Source organism: Eschscholzia californica, unplaced genomic scaffold, assembly GCF_041429995.1.
Source record: "Eschscholzia californica isolate CP2 unplaced genomic scaffold, dmEscCali1.0.p SCAF_4, whole genome shotgun sequence".
Taxonomy (NCBI): Eukaryota; Viridiplantae; Streptophyta; class Magnoliopsida; order Ranunculales; family Papaveraceae; genus Eschscholzia; species Eschscholzia californica.
The window spans coordinates 47,555,078-47,581,180 of record NW_028238461.1 but is presented as its reverse complement, the minus strand read 5'-3'; the positions used below and the strand labels follow the sequence as shown (position 1 = coordinate 47,581,180).

The window sequence follows — 26,103 nt, the reverse complement described above, 5'->3', positions numbered from 1 at the left end:
TTTTCCACCATTAATAATCTCTCGGATCCTCCATATTGTAGTTTTTTGCAGAGAAAGAGAAGAAATCTTCTTGCTCTTTTCTCTCTCCCTCTATCTTTCTATCTCTACAGTTTTACTGCATTGGGGTTTAGATCATTGGTGGTAAAATCTTTGGAGGAAGTGAAAGAAGATTATTATTCAGACCATCATTTCAAATCAATCACTAAACTACGTTATTGGACAAAAGGTGGAGTTCTTCGTAATGTTTCGATAGGTGGTGGTTGTCGAAAATCAAATAAATCGAAACAAAAAGGGAATCATGATCTTGTTGATGAAAGGGTAATTTTGAAGATGGGTTATTTCTAGAATCTGAAAGTTTTAGTAGTTTGATGATGATGAATGGTTCAGAAATTCCAAACAGAATTAATTCAGATTATCAAGGATTATGTGATTTCCAAAGATCAGTAATTGATTCTGATGTTGCCGATTTTGTTATTATTGATTAATTGATCTTCTCAGAAGAATTCTAATGTTGGTGGTATTATGATATACGGCTTTACCAAGGATGATTAATTTACTACAATAATGACAGTTGAGAGGAATGTAAATTAGTATTTTCTTTATTATTTGTATTTTGTTGACCTTTAGGGTCCTTTCATCCGTGATCTTTAGGATCCTTTTATCTTTCGACCTTTAGAGTCATTTTATCGAGTCGGTGTCTAGTCCCATTTCTTTCTCTTCATGAGGTCGTTTGCATTTAAAGGTATGTAACTCTCGTGAAGTTTTCGTAGGAGAGAAATAATTTTGATCATCCAGGTAACATTGTGATTTAATCACTTATGAATGAAATTTGTTTCGCTTGGTTTAAAAAAAAAATTGATTTAAAGGGATTTTTTTTTTAATCCAAAAATTGACTTTATCAAACATTGCCCCTAATCTTCATCTTCTCTCTCTCTCACCATCTCTTTCGCTCTCACTGACTATCTCTTGTCGTTCTCTATCTCTCTCTCTTTCATTGTAGATCACTCTCATCTCTATCGTTGTAGACATATCTCTCTGTAGATTAGTTTTTTTTTTTCTCGCAGTCTTTATCTCTCTTTCTCGCAACCTCTATCTCTTCATCTCTCTCTTGCAGTATGTATATATCTCTGTGTGGAGATCACAGAGTTCGTGGTCACGAAACGTTTTGTAGCCATGAAACGTTTTGCAAGCACGAAATGGTCAGGGTAACAAAATGTTTTGTGTCCACGAAATGATCGAGGGGTTTCGCCAAAAACCCTCCTCGAGGTCTGGTTCTGGCGAAAGAGAAGGAGAGAGTTCGGTGAAACAGCTGAGAGAGAGAGAGAGAGAGAGAGAGGGGGGGGGGGGGGGACTGAGGTAGAACTTAGAGATGAAATCCAAGACTTTTGCAACAACCAAAAGATGAAATCCAAGACTTTCTCAACAACCAAGAGATAAAATCGAAGAACGCATCATATTCTGTAAAAAAAAAAGTTTCAGAAGTAGATCTAAAGAAACGTACTTTGTCTCTCCCATGTCCTATTTTCCATACATATACATATTTTCTCTAAATGTAGATGTAGATCTATTGGAGAAATAATTAGTCACTCTCTTTTTGTTTTAATTTCCGAAAATTTTCTTGTAAATTTTTAGAACTGAAAAGTTCGATTATAAATATAGAAGATACAGTAAGTCTTCTTTTGTTTTAATCCGCACATATAATTTTTTTCTTCTTATTGTGTCACATGTGTTTTAAACATTGATGCAAACAAACGGATCTTGATGAGAGATTTTGAAAGGCCACGGCTTTGGGGAATAAAGAAAATTCTCCGGGGAATAAAGTCTAAGGGAGCATATTTACTTTTAACCCAAAAATTTACAAAGTTGTATCTTGCCCCTATTCTTCATCTTCATCTTCCATTAAGTTTATCTTCTTCTTCTCTCTAAAAACCCTAATTCAAGAAACTCAATAATAGTACTACAAATCAAAATTCCTAATAAATCAAGAGAAGAAGATTGAGGGATTAGGGTTACAAATTGAGTTTTAGAAGTAATATTCATACACCTTCAAAAATCCAATTAGTTTGAAACCTAAAAGTAATGTTATATCAAAATTGGGTGAGTTGATTAACAATGATTTAGTATCCATTCCAACACGAATTTGATGGAAGAAGAATCCCGTTGGTCTTTAAATTCCTCAATCTTCTTCTCTTGATTTATTCGGGATTCTGATTTGTAGTACTACTATTAGGTTTTTTGGATTAAGGTTTTTAGAGAGAAGAAGAAGAAGATAAACTTAGTGGAAGATGAAGATTAGGGGGGAAGATACAACTTTGTAAATTTTCGGTCTAAAATGTAAATATGCTCCTTTAGTATTTATTCCCCGGAGAATTTTCTTTATTCCCCAAAGCCGCGACCATTTTGAAAATGAATGTTTTAGGGTTTATTTGCACTCTTTCACTTTTTTTTTCTGGTAATTCTGATTTTTGTGGGAGTGGCCGTACCCGAGCCCGGCCCACTCGAAGCCCAGCAGGGAACCAACGGGCATGTGCCCATGGCGGGCTTTATGCAGAGAATTGCAAATCTATTCAGCCCGAACCCGCTCACTAAGCCATGTAGGCCATAAGGGAGGCACCCAGAACGCCCGAACCCGAGACAGATGTACCGACGGGTACCCGAGCCCAGCCCCTTTCCCACCCCTAGGAAGTATTACTGGGTAGAGATGTGAGGTAATGAAAATATATTAATTAGAGAAAGAAAATGAACGAATTAGTAATAGAAGTGGAAAAGACGAAGTTAGTTATGTAAGAGAAGTGTAACTGTCCTAGGCAAAAAAATGGAAAAGTGTAATTAGATCTTATTTATGAAGCTGAATATGTATTAAGGGGCAAAATTGAATTAACAAGCTCTCAATATTTAGAAAGAGTATCTAATCGGAAATTAGAAGAAGATATTTTTCATACCAAAATCAAATCTAATATTTTTAGTAACTGTTATTTATAAAATCTTTCACTCGTCTCATTCAATTAATCAGAGAGAGATATCTTGGGAAATCTTTCTTAGTATTTAATCCTTTCTTCATAAGCATAAAGAAAGGTTAATGAAACTCAAGTTTGAACTCAATCAACAATCTCATCTTCTCTCTCTTGGTAACTAACTTCTTCTCCTCCCTTCTTCATAAACAACATAAAGTATTTAGAATTCCTTCTTTCTTTCTCTAGAAATGGGGCGTTCTAAACAGAGCTTGAAACTCATAACCAATGAAAGAAGTAGAAACTCTACTTTTCTCAAAAGAAAAAATGGTTTGAAGAAGAAAATAGATGAATTCTCTGTACTCTGTGACATTGATGTATGCATGTTTATCTACGGACCATCTGGTGGTGACCGTCCTCCTGATGTGTATCCCCAGAACTTAGATAAACTTCATCGTATTATCGAACGTTATCAAAGTATGGATAAAGATGATCGTGAGAGACGAAGATTAACTGTTGCTGATTTCTACGATGAACATACCAAGAAGATTGAAGATGAAGTTACTAAATTAAGAGAAAAGAACGATCAAGATTTACAGAAACTTATTTGGGATGATCGTTTTAACAATCTCACCGTTGATCAACTTCATCAAATTACAAAGAACTTAGATTTCAAGATTAACTATATGGATATACAAAAAGAGATGATCATGAAGGGTAATAATAATAATAATAATGATAATGGATGCTACTACTCCTCCAGTGTTGTACCGAATCAAAATCTTGGTGATATGAAACAACCTTGTTATGGTCAACAATATGATCATACTAATAGTAACTACTACCATCATAATCAACAATATCATCAACAGATGCTTCCGATGCACAACCCATCATCATATGATCATCCATTAATGATGATGTACGATAATACTAGCAGCATTGTTCCCATGAATTTAATGAGTTCGATCAACGGTTGTGATGGTAGGAATTTTATTGACAATAATAATAATAATAATAATAATAATAGTGGAGACTTTTCATATCCAAGCATTACAAATCAACTGCCTTATGCTCAGATGGATAGATCAATGCTAATGGGAAATCATATGGAGTTTGGTAGTTCATCAATTTCATCATCATACAATTTGCAGCAGCCATCGATGGTTACCCCAATCAATGCTAATTTTCCAAATATGATGGTGGATGGAGGATCATCAACACCACCACCAACATTAATGAGTTCAATCAACGGTTGTGATGGTAGGAATTTCATTGGCAATAATAATAATGGAGACTTTTTATATCCAACGGTTCAAAATCAACTACTTTATGATCAGACGGTTAGATCAATGGGAAATCATATGGAATTTGGAAATTCCACAATTTCATCATCATACAATTTGCAGCAGCCATCCATGGTTCCCCCAATAAATTCTAATTTTCCAAATACGATGGTGGATGGAGGACAATTGTCACCTGAATTATCAACAAATGAGATGGTGCAAAATCAATCAACCGTTTGAAGACTGAATTGATGTCCAAGATTTTTCTGTGATGGATTAGGGTTTAGCTAACCAGTAGCTATGACTATTTCTTTTTGGGTTATATATATTTAAGCAATTGTGTTTTCAAATTTTGTAATATTAGAGAGGTTATTAATGTTTTTTTTTTAATGGAGAGGTTATTGATGTTAATTAAATATATGGCAAATTTTTGAAGTGATTTAAGTTTTGAAGTATTTCCAGGTCTTCATTAATAGGACAAATTGTCTTTAGAAGTGGAGCACATTAAAGGACCAACCGATTCAATTTCTAAAGAGGATTTTCTCAATATCCTTATTTCATGTATGATATGTTTGATTCAGAGCTAATTGTTTGTGTGATAGTCGGTGGGAGAATCCAAAATTGGAAGTTGCTCAAAATTCAAATGGTAGGCATGTCGGTGGATTGAAGAGGCAGTTTCTAAATCAATTGGAAGCATGGCTATAGGCGGTTCCAATTTGTAATTGGCACTAATATTTAGAAACTAAGTTTCTATTATTGGGCTTGTTATGACGGTGGATACCATATATAAATAGGGGGTTTGAGTGCTTGTAATTAACACCAACACAAACACAACTCTTCTTTAGAGAGAGCTAGAGAGAGAGCAAGTAAGAGAGATTTTTTGTTCATAGTTTTGAGCGGTGTTAAATTTCTCGGTCGTCGAAGATTTAGTATAGAAGGTTAATTACTATACGGTACCATCTTGGGACGAACTTGCGGATTGTGTTAGTCGTCTTCATCTATCCTTCAATAAAGATTTCTTGTTCGCCCGAGGACGTAGGCTTTAAAGCCGAACCTCGTTAAATTCTGTTCGCATATTTGATTTTGACTTAGCTTTTCGATTAATCTTCATAATCGGATCAATTTCTAGGATAGGTTCGATAGCTTCCGTGTCCTTTAGTTATAACAATTGGTACCAGAGCCTTGTTTGAGATTGAACGAAAAGAAGATGGGATCGAGAAGTGGTACGGTCAAATCAGGGAAATATGAGATAGAGAAGTTCAATGGGAAAAACGATTTTTCTTATTGGCGGATGCAGATGAAGAATCTGCTAATCTCGCAGAAATTACACAAGACGTTGACGGGAAAGAAACCAGGAGATATGTCAGATGAGGATTGGGAAGAGTTAGATCTCGAAGCACGGGCTACCATTATGTTGTGTCTTGAGAGGGATGTGGCGTTCCTAGTAGACGAAGAAACAACGGCGGCGGGTGTGTGGTTAAAGCTAGAAAGCAGTTTCATGACGAAAACTTTAACGAATCGGGTCTACTTAAAATCCAAATTATTCACATGTAGAATGGAAGAGGGTTCTTCTATTCAGGAATATGTGAATAGGTTTGACAGGATTATCTCAGACTTGAAGGATATTGATGTTAAGGTTGAGGATGAGGACCAAGCCCTCATATTGTTACTTTCATTACCTAAATCCTATGAGAACCTTGTTCAAACTTTGATGCTTGTTGGTGATAGTCTAACCATGGAAGAGACGAGAAACTCGTTATTAGCGGATGATCTTCGTAAGGTTGCTACTAGCAGTATGGCGTCGGGTGGAGTAGACAAGGAACAAGCACAAGGGTTGTTTGTAACAAGGGGGAGGAGTAATGAAAGGGGAAAGGGAAAGGGCGGGAAATCTAGATCCAAATCTAGAGGCTCTTTCAAGAAAACGTGCTTTAGTTGTGGTGAGCTTGGCCACTTTAAAGCGGCTTGTCCAAAGAGAAAGTTGAAGCAAAAGAACGAAGGCTACAAGGAGAAACAAGAGATGCAAGAGGCGGGATATGTGTCAGAAGAGGCGGACGAATGTTTCTCGGTGACAGAGGTGTCTGAGAAGATCTTCGATAAGTGGATGCTTGATTCAGGGGCGTCACACCATATGTGCCCAAATAGGGAGATGTTTACTACCTATAGGAGTATAGATGGTGGTACAGTTATACTGGGTGATGATAGTATATGTAAAACTGTGGGACTCGGAACAATACGGATCAAGATGCACGATGGAGTGGTGAGAACATTGACGGACGTAAGACACATACCCGATTTGCGGAAAAATCTAATTTCCCTTGGTGTGTTGGAGCGGAACGGCTGTAAGATAATTATAGAGAATGGCTCCATAAGAGTCGTTAAGGGTTCTTTGGTGGTAATGAGAGGTACTCGTTACGGTAATTTATACAAACTTTTGGGGACAACAATTACGGGAGATGTAGCAGTAGGAATCAGTGGAAGGGATCCAACGGCTAGTACGAGGCTTTGGCATATGCGCCTTGGGCATATGTCAGAAAAGGGTCTATCTCTGATGTGCGGGAAAGGCTTGTTGAAGGACATGAAGAAGCCTTGCATGGAGTTTTGTGAGCATTGTGTGTTCGGGAAGGCACACAGGGTGACGTTCTCTACAAGCAAGCACAGGAGCAAAGAGGTATTAGACTACGTACACACCGATGTCTGGGGACCGGCAAAGTTACCTTCCAAGGGTGGTTCCAGGTATTTTGTTACATTCGTTGATGATCATTCGAGATTTGTCTGGCTTTATTTTTTGAAGCATAAGAATGAGGTATTCAACACATTCCTGGTGTGGAAAGCAATGGTTGAGAACAAAACTGGTCGAAAGCTGAAGACGTTAAGGTCGGATAATGGGACCGAGTACACGGATGGGGCATTCAAGGAGTTTTGTAATCAGGAAGGCATTGTGAGGCACTGGACAGTAGTAAACACACCTCAGCAGAATGGAGTCGCAGAAAGATTGAACCGTACACTACTTGAGAAGGCTAGATGTATGCGCTCCAATTCGGGATTAGGCGTAGAATGGTGGGCAGAATCTGTTGCTACAGCTTGTTATATTGTGAACAGGTCTCCACATTCTTCTTTAGATGGCGGCATACCTTACGAGGTGTGGTCAGGTGAACATGCAGATTACGGGAGACTTAAGGTTTTCGGTTGTACGGCCTATTACCATGTTAAAGGTAACAAACTTGACAATAGAGCAAAGAAGGCAATTTTCTTAGGATATGCTACAGGAGTCAAGGGTTATCGGCTATGGTGTACGGAAGACAAGAAGTTTGTAATCAGCAGAGATGTGGTGTTTGATGAGTCATCTATTGTAGCTATGGCGAAAGCTACGGTGCCTAGTTGTGGTGATGTTGGGTCTACTAAAGCTCAAGTAGTGGAAGTAGAAGCCGAAGACCAACGGGTTTCTAGGAATCATGATCAGGTGGAGCATCAGGATAATACTCAGGATGAGGAAATTGATGAACCCGATCATGAGGAGGTTCAAGGGGAAGGTACACAAGTTTTACAACAACAACAGCAGGATGTTTCGGTACACACTAGGCCGAAACGGTTATATAAGCCGGTACAGAGGTTAGGGTCAGACAAACCTCTTAGGCATTACGGGCAGGCAAATGTGGTTGAATATGCACTCTCGGTGGAAGACGACGAGCCGGTCACCTTCAAACAAGCTATCGCCGCGGCAGAAAGAGAGAGTTGGTTGGTTGCTATGCAAGAAGAGATGGAGTCTCTTCACAAGAACCAGACATGGGAGGTTGTCCCATTGCCCGAAGGTAAGTCTGTTATTGGTTGTAAATGGGTGTACAAGAAGAAAGAGGATTCTTCCGAAATCAAGGGTACAAGGTATAAGGCAAGACTAGTGGCCAAGGGTTATGCACAGAAAGAAGGGGTCGACTACAATGAGATTTTCTCACCGGTCGTGAAACATACTTCTATTCGGGTGCTATTGAGTATTGTTGCTCACAGGGATCTTGAGCTGGAACAACTCGATGTTAAAACCGCCTTCTTGCACGGGGATTTGGAAGAAGAAATTTATATGGCTCAACCTGAGGGATACAAGGTTGAGGGCAAAGAAAATCAAGTATGTCGTTTGAGGAAATCTCTTTACGGATTGAAACAATCCCCTCGCCAGTGGTACAAACGATTTGATTTTTTCATGCTAAAGCATGGTTTTCGCAGAAGTGACTATGATTGTTGTGTATACATCAAGAAGCTTCGCGAAAGTGACTTTATTTATCTCCTTTTGTATGTGGATGACATGCTTATTGCTTCTCGAAGCATGATGGAGATAGATAAGTTGAAATCTCAACTCAGTCAAGAGTTTGAGATGAAAGACATGGGCGCTGCAAAGAAGATACTGGGAATGGAGATTAAGAGAGAGCGGTCAAGTAAGAAACTGTACTTGAATCAGAAAGGTTACATCGAACGAGTAGTTTCTCGGTTCGGGATGCAGAATGCGAAGGCGGTGTCAACACCTTTGGCACCACACTTCAGGCTCTCGGGAAAACAATCTCCCACTACTACGGTGGAGAAGGATCATATGGATCGTGTACCGTATGCTAGTGCAGTTGGCAGTTTGATGTACGCTATGGTGTGTACTCGTCCAGATATTTCACAGGCGGTCAGTGTGGTTAGCAGGTTTATGGCAAACCCGGGGAAGACACATTGGGAAGCTGTGAAGTGGGTCTTGAGGTACTTGAAGGGTACTGTTGATACGGGTTTGTGCTTTGGTGGAGACACATGTCAGGTAAGCGGTTATGTTGACTCGGATTATGCTGGCGATCTAGATAGAAGACGATCTACTACTGGTTATGTATTTAGGGTACATGGTGCTCCAGTTAGTTGGCGATCGATGTTACAATCTACAGTTGCGTTATCTACTACGGAGGCCGAGTATATGGCTATGGCCGAGGGTGTGAAGGAAGCATTGTGGTTGTGGGGTCTTCTGGATGATCTAGGGATTAAGCAAGAGTGCGTGGATGTATGGTGTGATAGTCAAAGTGCGATCCACTTGGCGAAGAATCAGGTTCACCATGCTCGCACTAAGCATATCGATGTCAGGTATCACTTTGTACGAGATGTCATAGAGGAAGGTGATGTTTCTCTCATGAAGGTACACACAGATGAGAATCCCGCGGACATGTTGACTAAAGTGGTGACGTGTAGCAAGTTTCAGCATTGTCTGGAATTGCTGCAAATCGGCTCGTGTTAAGTTGCCCGAAAGGGCGTAATGGCGACAAGGTAATCTTTATGTGAAGGGTTGGTAGAACTACGGTAGGCTTGATCCTGTAAAAGGGTACGTAGGCAACCATGGTCATATGGTGCAGTCGGATGAAGTTACAAGAAGCAGATATATCTTACAAGGAGTATCCTGGTGTTCGTCCAAAATTTGAAGTATATCAAATTGTGTACGAGGTGGAGAATTGTGATAGTCGGTGGGAGAATCCAAAATTGGAAGTTGCTCAAAATTCAAATGGTAGGCATGTCGGTGGATTGAAGAGGCAGTTTCTAAATCAATTGGAAGCATGGCTATAGGCGGTTCCAATTTGTAATTGGCACTAATATTTAGAAACTAAGTTTCTATTATTGGGCTTGTTATGACGGTGGATACCATATATAAATAGGGGGTTTGAGTGCTTGTAATTAACACCAACACAAACACAACTCTTCTTTAGAGAGAGCTAGAGAGAGAGCAAGTAAGAGAGATTTTTTGTTCATAGTTTTGAGCGGTGTTAAATTTCTCGGTCGTCGAAGATTTAGTATAGAAGGTTAATTACTATACGGTACCATCTTGGGACGAACTTGCGGATTGTGTTAGTCGTCTTCATCTATCCTTCAATAAAGATTTCTTGTTCGCCCGAGGACGTAGGCTTTAAAGCCGAACCTCGTTAAATTCTGTTCGCATATTTGATTTTGACTTAGCTTTTCGATTAATCTTCATAATCGGATCAATTTCTAGGATAGGTTCGATAGCTTCCGCGACTTTTAGTTCTAACAGTTTGAGTCTTCAACTCAGATAAGAGATGCACCATTGTGTTTGTCTCGTCAATCTAATACGTTTAGAATAAAAAAAATCATTCACATACGAATTCATATAAATGAGATACTTCGTTTGAAGTTATTTTTTTGTTGAAAGAAGTTTTTATTTAAAATAAGAATTAAAACAACAGACGGAAAACTTAGTCCGAGGGTCATTTTGCATTAACTAAACGTCCAGATGTGACTGTTCAGATCATACCCAAATGAAATTGTGGTAGAAATTTCTTCATCTCTCTCTACAAGTTTGGAAGTGATGAATCATCTTCATACAAATTTGAAATTGAAAGTTTAAGTTTTTGGTGGAAGCTTAATAGAATTTGAAAAATGTGATCGTATATCTTGCCCGAATTCATTATATAGGGAGGACAAAATTTTGAGCAGTGAATTGTGTAAACTTGGAAAGACATTTTGTGGGAGGTTTATTAAATTGAATGAACATGGCGTGTTCAAGTGGGGGCATATTAGTAAATTGGGTCAAAAGGGTTATTTAGGTCAAGAGATTTTTGTCCTAACCTATTCGTATGGGAACCAGGTGAAGGAGGTAATCAATACTGACCAATGAGGAGGAGGTAATCAATACTGACCAATGAGGGAGGGAGGGAGGGAGCGAGGGAGGGGATTGAACTCAATTACCAACTAATGTTAGGGAGTTAAAGTAAAAAAAAAAAAGTCATATTTTTTAGTAACTTCTATTTATTCATAGGCGCTGTCTAAAATCCTGATGATCTTATAAATAGGAGAGAGTTACTAACTTCTCTTTCCACTTTTAACTTCTCGCGAGTACTGTTGTTTCAGTGAACAAAACAAAAATGGTACGATCAAAGCAAACCCTAAAACTCATAACCAATGAAAAAACTCGACATTCTACTTTTCTCAAAAGAAAAATTAGTTTGAAGAAGAAAATTGATGAATTCTCGATACTATGCGACGTTGATGTATGCATGCTAATTTACGGACCATCTGGTGATGAAGGTAGTAGGACTGAACCCCCCGATGTGTATCCCGAGGACTCAGATAAACTTCATCGCATAATCGAACGGTATCAAAGTATGGATAAGGATAATCGTGAGAAGCGAAGTTTGACTGTTGGTGATTTCTACGATGAACATATGAAGAAGCTTGAAGATGAAGTTACTAAATTAACACAAAAGAACGATCAAAATTTTGAGAAATTTATATGGGATGATGGTCTTAATAATCTCACCGTTGATCAACTTCATCAGATTGTTAAGAAATTAGATTTCAAGATTGATTTTCTGGATACTCAAAAACAGATGATGGGTCATTATGGATACTACTCCAGTGTAGTAGCTAATCAAAACCCTGCTGATATACCTAGTACTAGTGATGGGATTATGTCTAAGAGGGTTGATAACATGTGTATGCAACCACAGCTTTATGGCCAACCATTTGATCACCATCGTCCTCATAACCATCAGCATCATAATCACTATGATCAATATCACCAACATCATGATCAATATTATCAACAAATGATGCCAATGGATTATCCATCATATGACCAGTCATCAATGATTTACGATAATAACATTATTCCGATGAATCTGATGAGTTCAATGAATGATTATGATGATAGGAATTTCATTGACAATAATAATTATGGAGACTTTTTATATCCAACGGTTCAAAATCAACTGCCTTGTGATCAGAAGATTATTACATCAATGGGAAATCATATGGAGTTTGGAAACTCGACAGTTTCATCATCATATAATTTGCAGCAGCCAATGATGGTGCCCCAAGTAAATGCTAAATTTTCAAATATGATGGTGCATGGAGAATCATCATCATTATCAACAAATGAGATGGTGCAACATCAACCTTTTGATGACTTAATTGATGTCCAAGATTTTATGTGATGGATTAGGTTTTAGGCCATCAGTATGTGTTTTTTGTTTTATAGGAGTATATTTTTCGGGGATATACATGTAATGAAAACAATTGGGTTTTCAAATTTTGTAGAAATATAAGGGGTTGTTAATGATTTAATGTCAATTAGTATATAAAAATTGGATCTGTTTACATATTTGAAATAAGTATTAATAAATATTGAGTTATTATGATTGAACTACTTAATAAGTGATGTTAAAGGAAAAGAAACCAACATAAAAACCCTAAAAAGAAAGAGATAACCCACTAGCCAGAGTTTGTCCTTTTAGTGAATTCCATGTCGGTTGGGCACACTTTTGGACACCGGACTGACACTCTAGCATCTTCCTTAGTTAAATAGCCCCTGGGTTTGCTCCAGATTGGCTTGGTCAACAGGCTGAGTACTAAAGACTGGCCCAACTGAACTGAATTACCAAATACCATGATAGAAATAAAATAACAATTTAAGTTTTAATAATGTTTTGGACTTTCGATATTTTTAGTAATTTTTGTTTTTCATCAGTTTTATTTTTAATTCATACGCTTTTATGCTCATCCTAGCTTAAATCGTATTATTACCAAAAAAGAAAATTGAGTTATGAACAAGAGAGCTCACCAACACTGGTGCACACGCTTTATATTTTGTAATATCAAGCGAAGGAATTTCTCCTTATTAGCTGTAAATTAAAAATATGTCAATTGTAAATTAAAAATATGTCAAAAAGATCTGATGGAAAAATTAGAAGATATAAACATACTAAAATAAAGTCAAATACTTTTATGGTTTTTTTTTTTTTACTTTTGGCACCTAACATAATTGGTCAGTGAGTTTACTCCCTCCTTACTGGATAAGGTAGTTAACCCTCTTCACCTAGTGTTTTTGGTCATTGTTATATTAAGACATAAAGTTTGTGTACTTAAAAAAAAAAGACAAATTTTGTGACTAGAATTCTCCTTGTGTACTTAAATTACTAAAATGCCTCTCCTTGACCCACCTAAGTTCTCTTCACCCACACGCCACATCATCCCTCTATCTCTCTCTCCCTACTACTCATTTAAGCTCACATCTCTTGGTTTTTGTAAAGCTCGCCAAAAAATAGTGAGATATTTAAAAATTGAAATTGTCACCCGTTCTCAAACATGAATGCTATCTCTCAATCAAATTTCTTAAAGAGATTATTGGCTCGTTGTTTTCATTTCATTTATGATCTTCAATATATTCCTAAGCATCATCCCCATCTTCCTCACGCGAATATAGAAATTCTAGTTGAAATTTATTTTTCTAGTGTATCTCTACAAGTTTCAAAGTGATCAATTCATTTAAATCCAAATTTAGAATTCAAATTTTGAGTTGTTGGTGGAAAAAGGATAGAGTTTTGAAATTTTGGATTGTATGAAAGAGGGATTGAAATTTTTGTTTGGACTTCTTATACCAAAGAGAAAAAGATTTTGGAAAAGTGGATGAACTTGTAGAGCCAATGAACCATTTTGTACTAGGGCGATTAGATCGGAAAGAACATGGGTTGCTTAATTAGTGGCAAATCAGTTAGTTCGACCAATAAAGGTTATTTTGGTCATGAGATTTTTGTCCTAACCTTATCGCAAGCCAAAATATTTGGTGAGGGAGGGGAGGGGGTAAACTTACCAGGCAATTAATTATCGGGTAAAGTTTAAAAGAAACTCCTATTTTTAGTAACTTCTAAAAATAGCCGTCTTAAACCCTCACTTATAAAGAGAGACTGAGAAATCCATGTCAAGATAACTTGTTCTTCACTCTTGTGTCTGCTGTTCATACAAAGAACGAACTCCTTACTTTCTCTCTCTCTCTAAATTTAATATTCAATTGTACTGTTTGACTGAACAAGAAAAATGGTACGATCAAAACAAAGCTTAAAACTCATAACCAATGAAAAAACTAGACATTCTACTTTTCTCAAAAGAAAAATTAGTTTGAAGAAGAAAATTAATGAATTCTCGATACTGTGTGACGTTGATGTATGCATGCTAATTTACGGACCATCTGGTGATGAAGGTAGTAAGACTGAACCCCCCGATGTGTATCCCGAAGACTCAGATAAACTTCATCGCATAATCGAACGGTATAAAAGTATGGATAAAGATGATCGTGAGAAGCGAAGTTTGACTCTTGGTGATTTCTACGATGAACATATGAACAAGACTGAAGATGAATTCACTAAATTAACACAAAAGAACGATCAAGATTTTGAGAAACTTGTATGGGATGATGGTCTTAATAATCTCACCGTTGATCAACTTCATCAGATTATAAAGAAATTAGATTTCAAGATTGATTTTCTGGATACTCAAAAACAGATGATGGGTCATTATGGATACTCCAGTGTTGTACCTAATCAAAACCCTGCTGATATACCTAGTACCTGTGATGGGATTATGTCTTGGAGCGACAATAACATGTATATGCAACCACAGATTTATGGTCAACCATTGGATTATCAACATTTTGATTATCATAATAGCATCATTCCAATGAATCTAATGAGTTCAATCAACGGTTACAACTGTAGGAATTTCATTGAGAATAGTGGTGATTTTTTATATCCAACGGTCCAAAATCAACTGCCTTATGATCAGAAGATTATTAGTACATCAATGGGAAATCATATGGAGTTTGGAAATTCCACATCATACAATTTGGAACCAATGATGGTGCCCCCAATAAATGCTAATTTCCCAAATATGATGATGCATGGAGGATCATCAACACCACCAGCATAATCAACAAATCAGATGGCGCAAGATCAACCTTTTGATGATATCCAAGATTTTTTGTGATGGAATGGTTTTCTTTCTTTTCTTTTTTTTTTTTGCTGAAATGTGATGAAGTAGGTTTATGAAGTAAGCTATGACTATTTTATTTCACAATATTTTTTTCCTTTAGTATTATTATTGAGAAGAGTGGGGGTCTTCAATTTTTGTATAACTATGAGTTGTTATTTTTTTTTTTAATGAAGCTGAGTTTCCTAACATATTATTGTAAGAGACTAATAGAGGAGGTGTAACAGAAGTGTGAGAAGAAGGAGAAACACATAATGGCTTTCTTGGTGGTCAATATATGGACAATCAAATATCATATGTGGACAACAACTTTATGTGAACATACGAAAAAATTAGAAATCTTATATGGACAACAATTTTTAGGGGGACATGACATTAGTATATTTCACTCACACCCTCTAACAATTAGAATTTTTACTTCACTTCCTCTTTCTTTTCTTCTTCCATAAACCCTAGCTCGACTTCTTCTTCTTCTTCTTCACCAAACCCAACTTCAGGAATTTTGTATGTTTGTTGCGTTGCTTCCTATGATTAGTTACTGTGTTTGGGTGAAATAGTGATTTTGGGACTGTGGTAGGTTGTTGGTTGTGAGTAGTGATACTAATTGACACTTAAATCTCCACAGTAATGGCTAAGCAAGGTCTGGGTTGGTTGGTTCCCCATGTTTCGCCACTATGTGCAGTCTGTCCGTCCTCAAAGAACCTACCATGCCCAAAATTAATTTGGGACCGTGGGATGGAACATGCACAATAGTTCTGACATACTTTACTAAACATCAAGTTTCTGTGGATTGGGCTTTTGATTATGAAGGTTTTCCATTGCTCACCAATCTCCACTACCTTCTTTAATGTCGCCCCTATGAATTCAGTTACCATCCATCCATGTTCTGGTATGTTGGGACTTACTCATATTAGTTCCAAGCACGAAAAGATGTATAGTGTTTCTCTCCCTATTTTTGATAGATACACTAATGTATCACCCATTATTCTTGGCATGATTGATCAAGAAGAAGAAGACGATGGAGAAGAAGAAGAAGACAATTAGGTTTTCATTTTTTAACTCTTGTTTTTGTTAATGGTCCACAAATTAGTAACTCTTAATATTTAAGACCTTATGGAGTTGTCCCCTTATTAAATCAAAGTCAACTAAGTCAAACATAATTGAGTCGCACCGGGTTCGAAAATAGTTGTCCATATAAGAAAATCGGTTGTCCACGTATTGGCCACCGCTTTCTTTTTCATTTTAAGAGTTTGTTAATTTTCTATTAAGTTTAACTAACTTTTAAGGTTGACTTGACAAAAGTTGTTCCTATCATCCTAACCAAAATAAATCTCTATCAATCATATCCTTAATGAAACCAAACCGTATACGTATTCAAATAATAATTATTGTAATGGATATTAAATAGAGTTAATTCTTATATGGGCCCCCTACTTTGTGACTTTATGGCTCCCTTTTTTTTCGTAAATTCAAATATGACCCCCTATTTTAAGGTAAATGTCCTAATTACCCTTCTTATTAATATTTTTTCAACATAAAAAAAAACAACTTGAATTCCACCTCACTTCCTACTCCCCTACACATATCCCCTTCGCCGGAGCTTCTAGATAGAGAGAGAGAGAGATGAGGGTAATTTTTTTTTTTTTTTAAGGTCGCCGGGCGGAAAATTTTCCGGCCGGCGACCTTCGTCGGAGAAGGAGTGACTTGGAGAGAGAGAGAGAGGTGAGTTAGAGAGAGAGAGATGAGTTGGAGAGAGAGAGAGAGGTGACGTGGAGAGAGATGAGTGGTGGAGAAGGAAGTGAGGTGGAATTTAGGTTTTGTTTTTTATTTTATTTTGAAAATACATTAATAAGAGGGGTAGTTATGACATTTGTCTGAAAATAGGGGTCCATATTTGAATTTACGAAAAAAAAGGGGGCCATAAAGGAAGCTGGTCACAAAGTAGGGGGCCATATAGGAATTAACTCTATTAAATAACCATATTTTTTTGGAATTGAATGACTGTGTTTTCTATAAATCACATTTCCTTCTCGTACACTAAACATAAAATAAGTGATTGTAAAAAAATTACGATAAGTTATTTCATAAAATGAGTCGAATTTTGATTGGAATCCAATGTAGGCGTTTCTTAAAGAGAGAAAAGTGGGTTGAACTCAAGTCGTCTCTGTCAAGTTTCGTCCGACTTTTTACAGATAATTTATCATCTTTGAGGAAAAAAAGGCGGGTGATTTGGGGAAATAAAGAAATTATTTGAGGTATAAATCTTTGGCCAGAAATTAAAAAAAAATTGATTTTTTTTTGTTTCCTCCAAATACTCAACCCCTTATATTTTCAACTTCTTTCTCTCCCACTTCAACCATGAACACCGGCAACTTCTACTATAAAATTCGGCGACCTCCACAACAAATCTCGACCACATTTTCATCATCTCCGACAACTCTCATCTTTTCTCTCTTTCTCTACATTTCTGTCGAAGGGGAGGAACCCCTTCGCTGGAACCCTGGTTTCTGGAAGAAACCAGAGCTGACGAGATCTGGTCTCGTCTGGTTTCAAACCAGATATCGTCTTGTTTGAGTTTCAAACCAGACTCTGGCGACGGGGTTCCCCCCTTCGCCGAAGATAGTGAGAGAAGAGGGAGATAGAGAAAAGAAAGGAAGAAAGATAGAGAGAAGAAAGAAGATAGTGAGAGAAGAGGGAGATAGAGAAAAGAAAGGAAGAAAGATAGAGAGAAGAAAGGGAGAGAGACTGAAGATAGAGAGAGAAGTGAGAATGAAGCCGCCGGTCGTCGTCGGCTAACTCCGGCCGGCGACTTTAAGGACACGTTTGGTTTATTTGTTTTGAGATTTCCACCTTTCTTTCCAAATAATTTTCTTATTTTTCTAAAGTACCCTTGAAAAGTGTGTGCATAACCAAAACGACTCTCCACATAATTTCGGGCCAAAAGAAAGGAAGAAATAAGAGAGAGAGAGAGAGAGAAGCTGAAGATTCGGGAATGTTTTCTTCCGTCTGATCTAAAAAATTATTACTGCTACTTACAACTACAACGTTGACTCCAAAACCCTAACCCTAATGGAAGGTAAATATTCATCCTTACCCCAAATTCTCTCTTTCAATTCTTGAATTGCTTGTCTCTCTTCTTTTTTAACTTCGAATTGAAAATCATCAAGTAGAAGAATTTTACATCCAAATAAGCATATTGTATTCTAAGAGAATTATTTTTGGGGGTTTTGTGCTTTTGTTAGATATGATACCTTTTCCAAGAAGTTAATCATCCATTAACGGCGCAAAATTCGACTTGAAGCTGTAATTTCTTGCATAATTAAAGATGGGTTTGTATAATTGAGGTTTTATAAATTTTGATGCCAGAAAGAAGGAACGAAATATTGGATATAATTTTGCATAAACAGAATTCTTTACAAAAGAACGATGGCAGTGATAAAATGAAATTTGGAATTTGGGGTTAACTGCTGTTACAAATTTGGTGTTTCTTTTCTTTTTTATATGGTTTTGGTGTTCAAATTTGCATATAATATTTCATGTTGGTTGAACATGTCAATATTCTAATCTGGGTAGGTGCCGAATTGATTTGCCAATTTACACATATATGAAATGAAATGACCATAAAAAATTGTTGTGTTCTTGGTCCTAAATAGCAACAAACCCAGATCAGAAGCTTAAGCTACTATAAGGAATACTACAACACATTGTGGTTGCTTAACATTGATTTACCTGTCTAGGTCATGGTCATCAATCATTTATCATTACTGCACAACTAGGGTATTTTTGTTACGTTTCAAGTGAGTCCGTTTAAACAAGTTTAGTCCTGTATGTTTTTGTCTTTGGGAACCAATTATAGTCATGTTCTTTTAAAAACTACATTCGTAATTACCTACCTTAAGCATGGTTGTAGGTGATATCTCAGTTACAGCTTGTTTTATGAATTTATTTTCTCAAACAATCCAATTGACAGGGAAATCCCCTGTCCAAGGTTCGGTGGAGTCGGGGCCAAAAAGGTCGAGTGTCTCATCAGGTAGCAGGCATCGAAGTCGGAAAGAGTTTCTTCGTAAATTTGTAGATAGTGATATCCTGACAGCAGATCTTGAAGATTGGTTTTCTGCACTATCCGAACGATCATCACGTGGAAGGCCCGTTTTTGATGTTCTTTTTGAGTTGAAAGATCTTCAGATGTTTGACTATGCATTAGAAAATGTTTCATTTCAGCAGTTGATTCGAATGCCCACTGCTGTCAATGCTTCAACTTCAGATTCTGTCGTGGAAACTGCATATCTTGCTCTTGAAGATTTCTTATATGCAAGTGTGAAAGGCTTGTGGGAGTTATTTTGGACTGAGGAGTCCTCTCCTTTTTACGTTTCCTCTGTTCACAATGAGAGTTTTAAGTTATGCCATGCTGAGAAGGCAATTGCTAGTGGAAAACTCGGAGGTCTTTGTGCTAGCACTATAATGCTGAAGGACGAGAGGCATTCACATAGAGAAAAGGATGTTATTCTTGAGTTCGCACTATTAAGACCTGAAATCAGGAGCCTCAAAGTGGAAAATGACCGGAAACCTTCTTTTTCTGCTTTGGGGGATGCCCTCTTCTTTGCCCTACGAATGCTATTGACCAGAAGCGTAAGTAGATTAAATGTTCAACACTGTCCTAATTGTGTATTTGTGCTTCTTGTTGACACTCAGTTAGGCGGAGTGGTAAGAGTTGAAGGGGATTTAGATAAATTGGAATTTGAAGGGGATGTTTATCAATGTGGTGCTAAATGGATTATAGAACACTCCCATATTGCAGTTTCTTCTATTGATAGAATTTGGAATAAGCTTGGGAATCCTAATTGGGGAGATATTGGTGCTCGACAAGCACTTCTTGCAACATTTCATTGTATTGCTCAAGTCACTGGGATGCCAAGACGTTCAATTGATGATTTAGCTGCAGATCGAAGTTCTCTTCAACTTCGCAGAATCGAGAGGCAGTTGGGGAATAACACCAGTAGAGTACATGAAAATGGTTTATACCGATACCAGCAGTCTAGTGTTTGCCCCGAAATTGTTGAACTCCATGATGAATCGAAAGAAGTAATGGAATTAGAGGTAGGGTCTATTCTGTGGCTAGATGAATCAAACTTGCAAAAGGGTTTTCAGATTAATGAAGTTTTATGTAATGGCCACTTTCCATTTTATAGCGTGACGCCAGTGGAAGAGCCACGGAAGTCTCTGTTTATGTATGTGGGTTCTCATCCTTCTCAACTGGAGCCCGCACTTGAAGATATGACTTTATGGTATCAAGTTCAGAGGCAAACTAAAATATTGACCGCAATGAAACAGAGTGGCATCACTAGCAAATACCTTCCGCAGCTGGTTGCATCTGGCAGAATAGTTCACCCTGGTCAGTGTCAAAGACCTAGCTCTGGTGCAAATTGTGATCACCCTTGGTGTGGGACCTCGGTCCTTGTAATGGGCCCAGTCGGCAAGTTGGTTGCAGAATTGGTAAGAGATGGAAACTTTGGGCCAGATAAGGCTCTAAAATGCTGCCATGACTGCTTATCGGCCCTGTCAACTGCCACCTCTGCTGGAATCAGGCATGGAGATATCCGCCCGGAAAATGTAATTTGTGTAAGTTCTGGTGTTAGGAATCCATATTATGTTCTTATTGGTTGGGGGCATGCAATTTTAGAAGAGAGAGATAGGCCTACCATGAATCTTCATTTTTCGTCGACTTATGCTCTCCAAGAAGGGAAGTTGTGCTCGGCTTCAGATGCAGAAAGCTTGATCTACTTGCTTTTCTTCTCATCTGGTGGTGGTATTTTGCCGGAATTGGATTCAGTTGAAGGGGCACTTCAATGGAGAGAAGCATCTTGGTCAAAAAGGTTGATCCAACAGACGCTCGGAGAGATATCTGCTGTGTTGAAAGCTTTTGCTGATTATGTCGATAGTCTTTGTGGAACTCCATATTCTATGGATTATGAAATATGGCTTAGAAGAATGAGAACAAATATTCATGAAGATCATCGCGGGAAGGAAATTGGTCCGTCAGGTTAGGCCATAAAAGTTTTTTTTGCAGTACTGCCATGGCAGACCTGAGACATATCATAGCACTTTGATGTTGTCAGTTTGGATTCTTTAGAGATCTCTGATTTGAAGAGAAACATTTATAGACTGAACCGGCTTGTAGAGACTGGGTGATCCAGCATGCTCGAGAATTTGTTTCAACCTCTGCCACGAACTGCTCGGAATTCTTGGACATCTCAACCATCTTGTGAAGCTTGCTTACAACAAAGGATTAAGATCATTGTTTTCGTGTTTTTCATGATCCGGGTGAGTATAGTGCAATTGTAAAGTATAGTGTATTCCAAATGAATATTTCCGGAATTTCTCTCTTGTAGTTATTTTTGAGGTGATGAACAATAAAGGGTAGCTCTGAGAGCACCATAATTTGATTAGATTGTTCCACACTGTTAACCCAGTATATTCCTGATAATGCAAATAGTATATTTTTTAACTCAAAAGTTTACTTAATTGAACTTTGTCCCCTGATCTTCATCTTCTCTCTTCCTCTACATCTCTCTTAGTGCTCTCTCCCCCTCCTCGAGGTATGGTTCCGGGAAAAGAAACACTTACTTTCACCAGAACTATGTCTGTGAGAGAGGGAGAGATAGAAATCGAGAGAGAGAGAGAAACAGTGAGAGATCGAGAGAGAGAGAGAGAGAGAGAGAGAGAAACAGTGAGAGACCGAGAGAGAGAAACAGTGACAGACCGAGAGAGATAGAGAGAAACAGACAATGAAGAAGCGAAAGAGAGAGGGCGGGCTAAAAAAATATTGACTTAGTCTTAATGCCTCGGAGACTTTTCCTTATGCCCCAAACCGCGGCCATCTAAATTAAGAGCACGATAGTTGGAACAGTTTGAAATGACTATAATGCCATTAAGTAAAACAAGTTGAGATGGAAAAAACACAAACAGTTATCCAATTATTCATATTTATTTACAATTTTTCGTATTATACACAAGTCATATGAATACAACACAAAATCGATTATTCCTTTCACCAAATCGTCTCTGTTTCGCTGCAAAGTATTGCATAATTTTTCACTCTATGTACGTTTTTCTTAAACAAGTGAAATTCAAAATGATCATAATAACCAACACGAAACATTTTCGTTTTCTTCTATTTGTTTTCTGGAGTATAAATAACACCATATAACACTTATCATTGACATCTAAATTCATAGAATTAACACACTTGACATGCTACCAAACTAACTAGCAAGACCTATTAAAAGGATATGACACAAACTATCCCCTTTCTTTCCTTTTCTTATTTCAGTATAAACTTTCCCAATTGATCAAATATTATAGTCCCAACAATAGATTAAGTTTCAACAAAAATACTCGATTTTTCTTACCTCTAAGAAGGAGGCGTAATCCGATGAGAGTTACTTCCTTCATCTGTAATGGTAATCATTTCATGGGAGTCTTTTCTTGGTTCTTGACTGCTTCTGAAGGACAACGAATCAGAAACTTCTCCACTATCTGAATCTTTACTCTTAAAACTGTTCTCACCGATACCGTTATAATCCAAATTCTGCAAGATCTCAGGAAGTGAAAGATTTTGATCCTCTGATAGTTTACTCCCCATTTCTATATCTATTTTTTCCTTCGAACTGATTGCAATCCCTCGACCAGTTGGAATTACGGACTCATCTTCCTTGTCGTCATCTTCCACCACCTTTACCCGGAAATCATTCATTGAAGGTGGGATCTTAGAGAAAAATATCTCTCTAATGTTTCTCAGTGTACCCTTATTATGTGGGTTCTCGTTCTTATCATATCGGTACCGGAAATTCTCGTAAGTTGTCTGCAATTATCACACAAAGAAAGAGCAAAGATAAGTTATCGGTCTACATAATCTACTGATCTAATTTTTACCGTTATTGCAGTAAATTGGTAGGAAAGTTACCTGATTTGTGCAAATTAGATAAGAATGGAAAACCGTTAGCCCGCCAACAAACCATACAGTTATGAAGCAATATACTATGAGAACAACTGATAGAATCTCTCTTGACATTGCTTTCCATAAGGACTGGTGATTCCTTCCTTCGAGTATATTGATCCAAGAAAACACAAAGACATAAAGGCATAAGACGGTTGAAGTTGATATGAATGAGAAGAAGAATCGATAATTTCTCTGCAACCAAATCAACAAACAGAAGAAATACATACTACTTGCTTAGTGAAACAGCAAATAGGCTAAAGAAACAGTAGAAACGGAAGCCAGAGATTTCATGAATACTAAACAAACGATGAACTTTACATAAAGTCATAAATAGATGCTCAAAGTCGAACTTTTATGCTTTCTGTGTTGTCCATATTCAGGAAACTTGATAATTTTGTTTGATAGACTAACAAAAAACAGTTCGAGGTTTTAGGTAACTTACTATTCCAATGCACTGGCCCACCCACGGGCAATGATGATCAAATCTTTGAACACAGTTGTTACAAATCGAGCAATGGGATGCACGAGGAGGTCGATATAGCAAGCAAGTATCACAGAACTTCACCCTTATTGAATGACCATTTACTACTATACCCCTTGTCCTCGGTAGTCTCATATGAGAAGTTCTTCCATTTACCCACTCCATAGATGGGGTAGTTACAAATCCATCCTCTAATATGGGTGGTTTTCGATTCCTGGGTACTATACCTGGATCTCTACCAGAAGTCATGAAGAGAAACATTAAGTCCTGCCAAGATGCCAAAGTTATCAGATTCACTTACTAAAATTCTCGTTATATTTGACATGATTGTAATTTCTTATTTGGGATGAGGATAGCTGAATTACTAACCAATACCGTGACTATCAATCCAACAGCCAGAACAGGATATCCAAGAATGCGATCATGGTTTCTTATTTTTGTGAACACTTGATAACAAAATGCTAATGCCGGAGCTCCAATTAGGACCATTGATAAAAATAATGATGCCACATCGGGACCAAAGATCATTCGCCCGCCGCAGCAGAATTTCTGTTTTCAAATTTATGCGTGTGTTAACCAAACAAACACCATTTGCTCATTTCAGTTAAGTCAAATTCGAACTACTCCAAGCATGCAAATACAAATCAAAAGTACCCAAAAAAGGTTCTTATGGACTCGCACTTGGAGTAAGCATGTAATAAACGAAAACAAGGATTAAGAAAATGGAAAGCCAAAGTTGAAATCTTTAGGAGTCGTAAATATATGACAAGTCTATAAATGAATCACGATAAAATTTAACTGTCTTCTTTTCCTACACTTCGATTCAAATTCATTCGGATGAATCAACTTTGAAAATCGAACTTTGATCAAGGGTATCAAATGACAATAAAGAAAGAATCGATCCTTTAAAGAATTCATATTCGGTAAGTTGATACAAAATTTGTGAATGACAAACAAAACAAGTTAATTAAAGGATGAAAACGGAAGGGAATCGAGAGACGGACAATAAAGCATTTTCTGCATTCGATCCCCGTATGCAAAAGTAGTAACAACCTTAGTAATTTGTGATTAGACAAGCACATTTAGAAACCACACAATCAAAAGTATAAAAATCCATTATTAACATATTAAAACTGAAGTTAGTACTAAAGAAACAATTCTAAATGATCAAATCCTTTATGAATTCAAGTAAATTACTCATGAAACAGTATCGAATACAAGAACTATTATGAAACATGTTTTATAAGCAAAAACAATCAAAATTAGACCGAGCCAAGACTTTTTTTATCAACAAAACAAGCAAATTTAATTGAGGCAGAATCCCACTGTTTCATATGATTAATTCTTTATAAGTCAAAACCAAGAAAACTTGAATTTAATTTATACCCAAGAAAAACATTCAAATCAATAAATTCAGTCACAAACACTAATTTGAATATTAATTCAATCAATAAGTGAGAAGAAAAACAGAGGTTGAAATTAAAAAGAATAAAAGCAACCCAAAATTCATTAATCAACCTAACCGATTGATGCCCATTTCAATTCATAATCAGATAAATTTCAACAAATTAAATAGACAGAGAAGATTGAAGAACACATGAAGATTAATAACTCACATTGCTACCCTTCCATACTTGATAGAGCCGTTTGGGTTTGGGTTTAGGTGAAGCCATATAGAATCGAAAGAGAAGAAACCTCCCACAATTTCAATTTTGAATTATGGGTCATATCAATTTCATCCAATACAATTTTTGATGATTACCCTCGTTCTAAAAAAAAGAATTATTGATTACCCTCTTCCTTGTTCTTCTTCTTGTTCTTCTATGTTTCAGTTTTTTCAGTGGAGAGGATGAACTAGGGCAAGGTTTCTATCTCTCTTTCTGTTAACTAGTCTCTTCTTAGTTATGTAGTTTCTCTCTCTAAGAACCAGCTGCCCCTGGCTCTCATCGGCGGATCAATCAAAGGAAGAAGGGTCTTTCAAAATGGGTAGCGATTATTTATGCTTACAGCTGTCTCCTAGCTATAATCTCGGAAATGGAATTCAGCTTAGCACGTCCAATTCCAAATGGTATCAAATTTGGTCATCTCAGAGAATGTTCCATGGGACCATTTTTATGTTGACATGCAACAATAAAAAATACTATTATTTGTTGAAAAGAGTATGAATAAAGAGAAAATAATTTTCTTCATATATGAATTGGAGTGGAACTATAGACTAAATAAGAATTATTTGTCCCATCCTTCAACATAAAGTTTAAATTATATGTTCAAGTTATATGTTTGGTCTTCTTACTTATTCACATGTTTGTCCTAAAGAGTGTTTTGATTAGATATTATATGTCAAGTGGAGGACGTCCAATACTTCAATTGTCAATAACGACAAATTTAACAAGTCTCAGACGTTCAATACTTTTTTTTTTTTTTTTTTTTGAGACAAAGTAAAGTCTATTGATTAAAACCAAAGTTGTAGACATTACAATGAGAGTTTGAGCAAGAAGAAAGACAATTAAAACTACAAGTATCTGTCTTCCTAGAGTTAACCGCCATGTTATGTGCCAAGGCGTTAAACTTTCTATTCACAAAACAAAAACGGACATGATCAAA

The 26,103-nt window shown here is 37.0% G+C and overlaps 3 protein-coding genes across 5 annotated transcripts; 2 read left to right on the top strand and 1 right to left on the bottom strand.

Moving 5' to 3' along the window:
- Positions 1–14,203: 14,203 nt before the first annotated feature.
- LOC147545412 (uncharacterized) lies at positions 14,204–14,959 on the top strand. The gene has a single exon (XM_086635822.1). It carries the CDS (start codon positions 14,204–14,206, stop codon positions 14,957–14,959), a length of 756 nt encoding a protein of 251 aa, XP_086491948.1.
- A 2,353-nt stretch (positions 14,960–17,312) lies between these two features.
- Positions 17,313–21,531, top strand: LOC147545411 (Protein kinase superfamily protein). Of its 3 annotated transcripts, none has more exons than XM_086633409.1 (3): positions 17,313–17,701; positions 17,775–18,095; positions 18,990–21,531. In XM_086633409.1, exons 2-3 carry the CDS (start codon positions 18,089–18,091, stop codon positions 21,062–21,064), a joined length of 2,082 nt encoding a protein of 693 aa, XP_086489535.1. In that variant the 5' UTR covers positions 17,313–17,701; positions 17,775–18,088; the 3' UTR covers positions 21,065–21,531. The 3 variants fall into 3 exon arrangements, with proteins under 3 accessions (XP_086489535.1, XP_086489536.1, XP_086489534.1); XM_086633410.1 differs by having other exon boundaries at positions 17,374–17,701; positions 17,756–18,095; XM_086633408.1 differs by lacking the exon at positions 17,313–17,701 and adding an exon at positions 18,262–18,654 and having other exon boundaries at positions 17,979–18,095; positions 18,757–21,531.
- A 440-nt stretch (positions 21,532–21,971) lies between these two features.
- LOC147545410 (putative protein S-acyltransferase 4) lies at positions 21,972–25,585 on the bottom strand. The gene is made up of 5 exons (XM_086633411.1): positions 25,116–25,585; positions 23,869–24,048; positions 23,461–23,766; positions 22,983–23,210; positions 21,972–22,880 (listed from the first exon to the last, which is right to left on the bottom strand). The coding sequence occupies exons 1-5, from the start codon at positions 25,170–25,172 to the stop codon at positions 22,431–22,433; spliced, it is 1,221 nt and encodes a 406-aa protein (XP_086489537.1). The 5' UTR covers positions 25,173–25,585; the 3' UTR covers positions 21,972–22,430.
- Between the last annotated feature and the right edge of the window lie 518 nt (positions 25,586–26,103).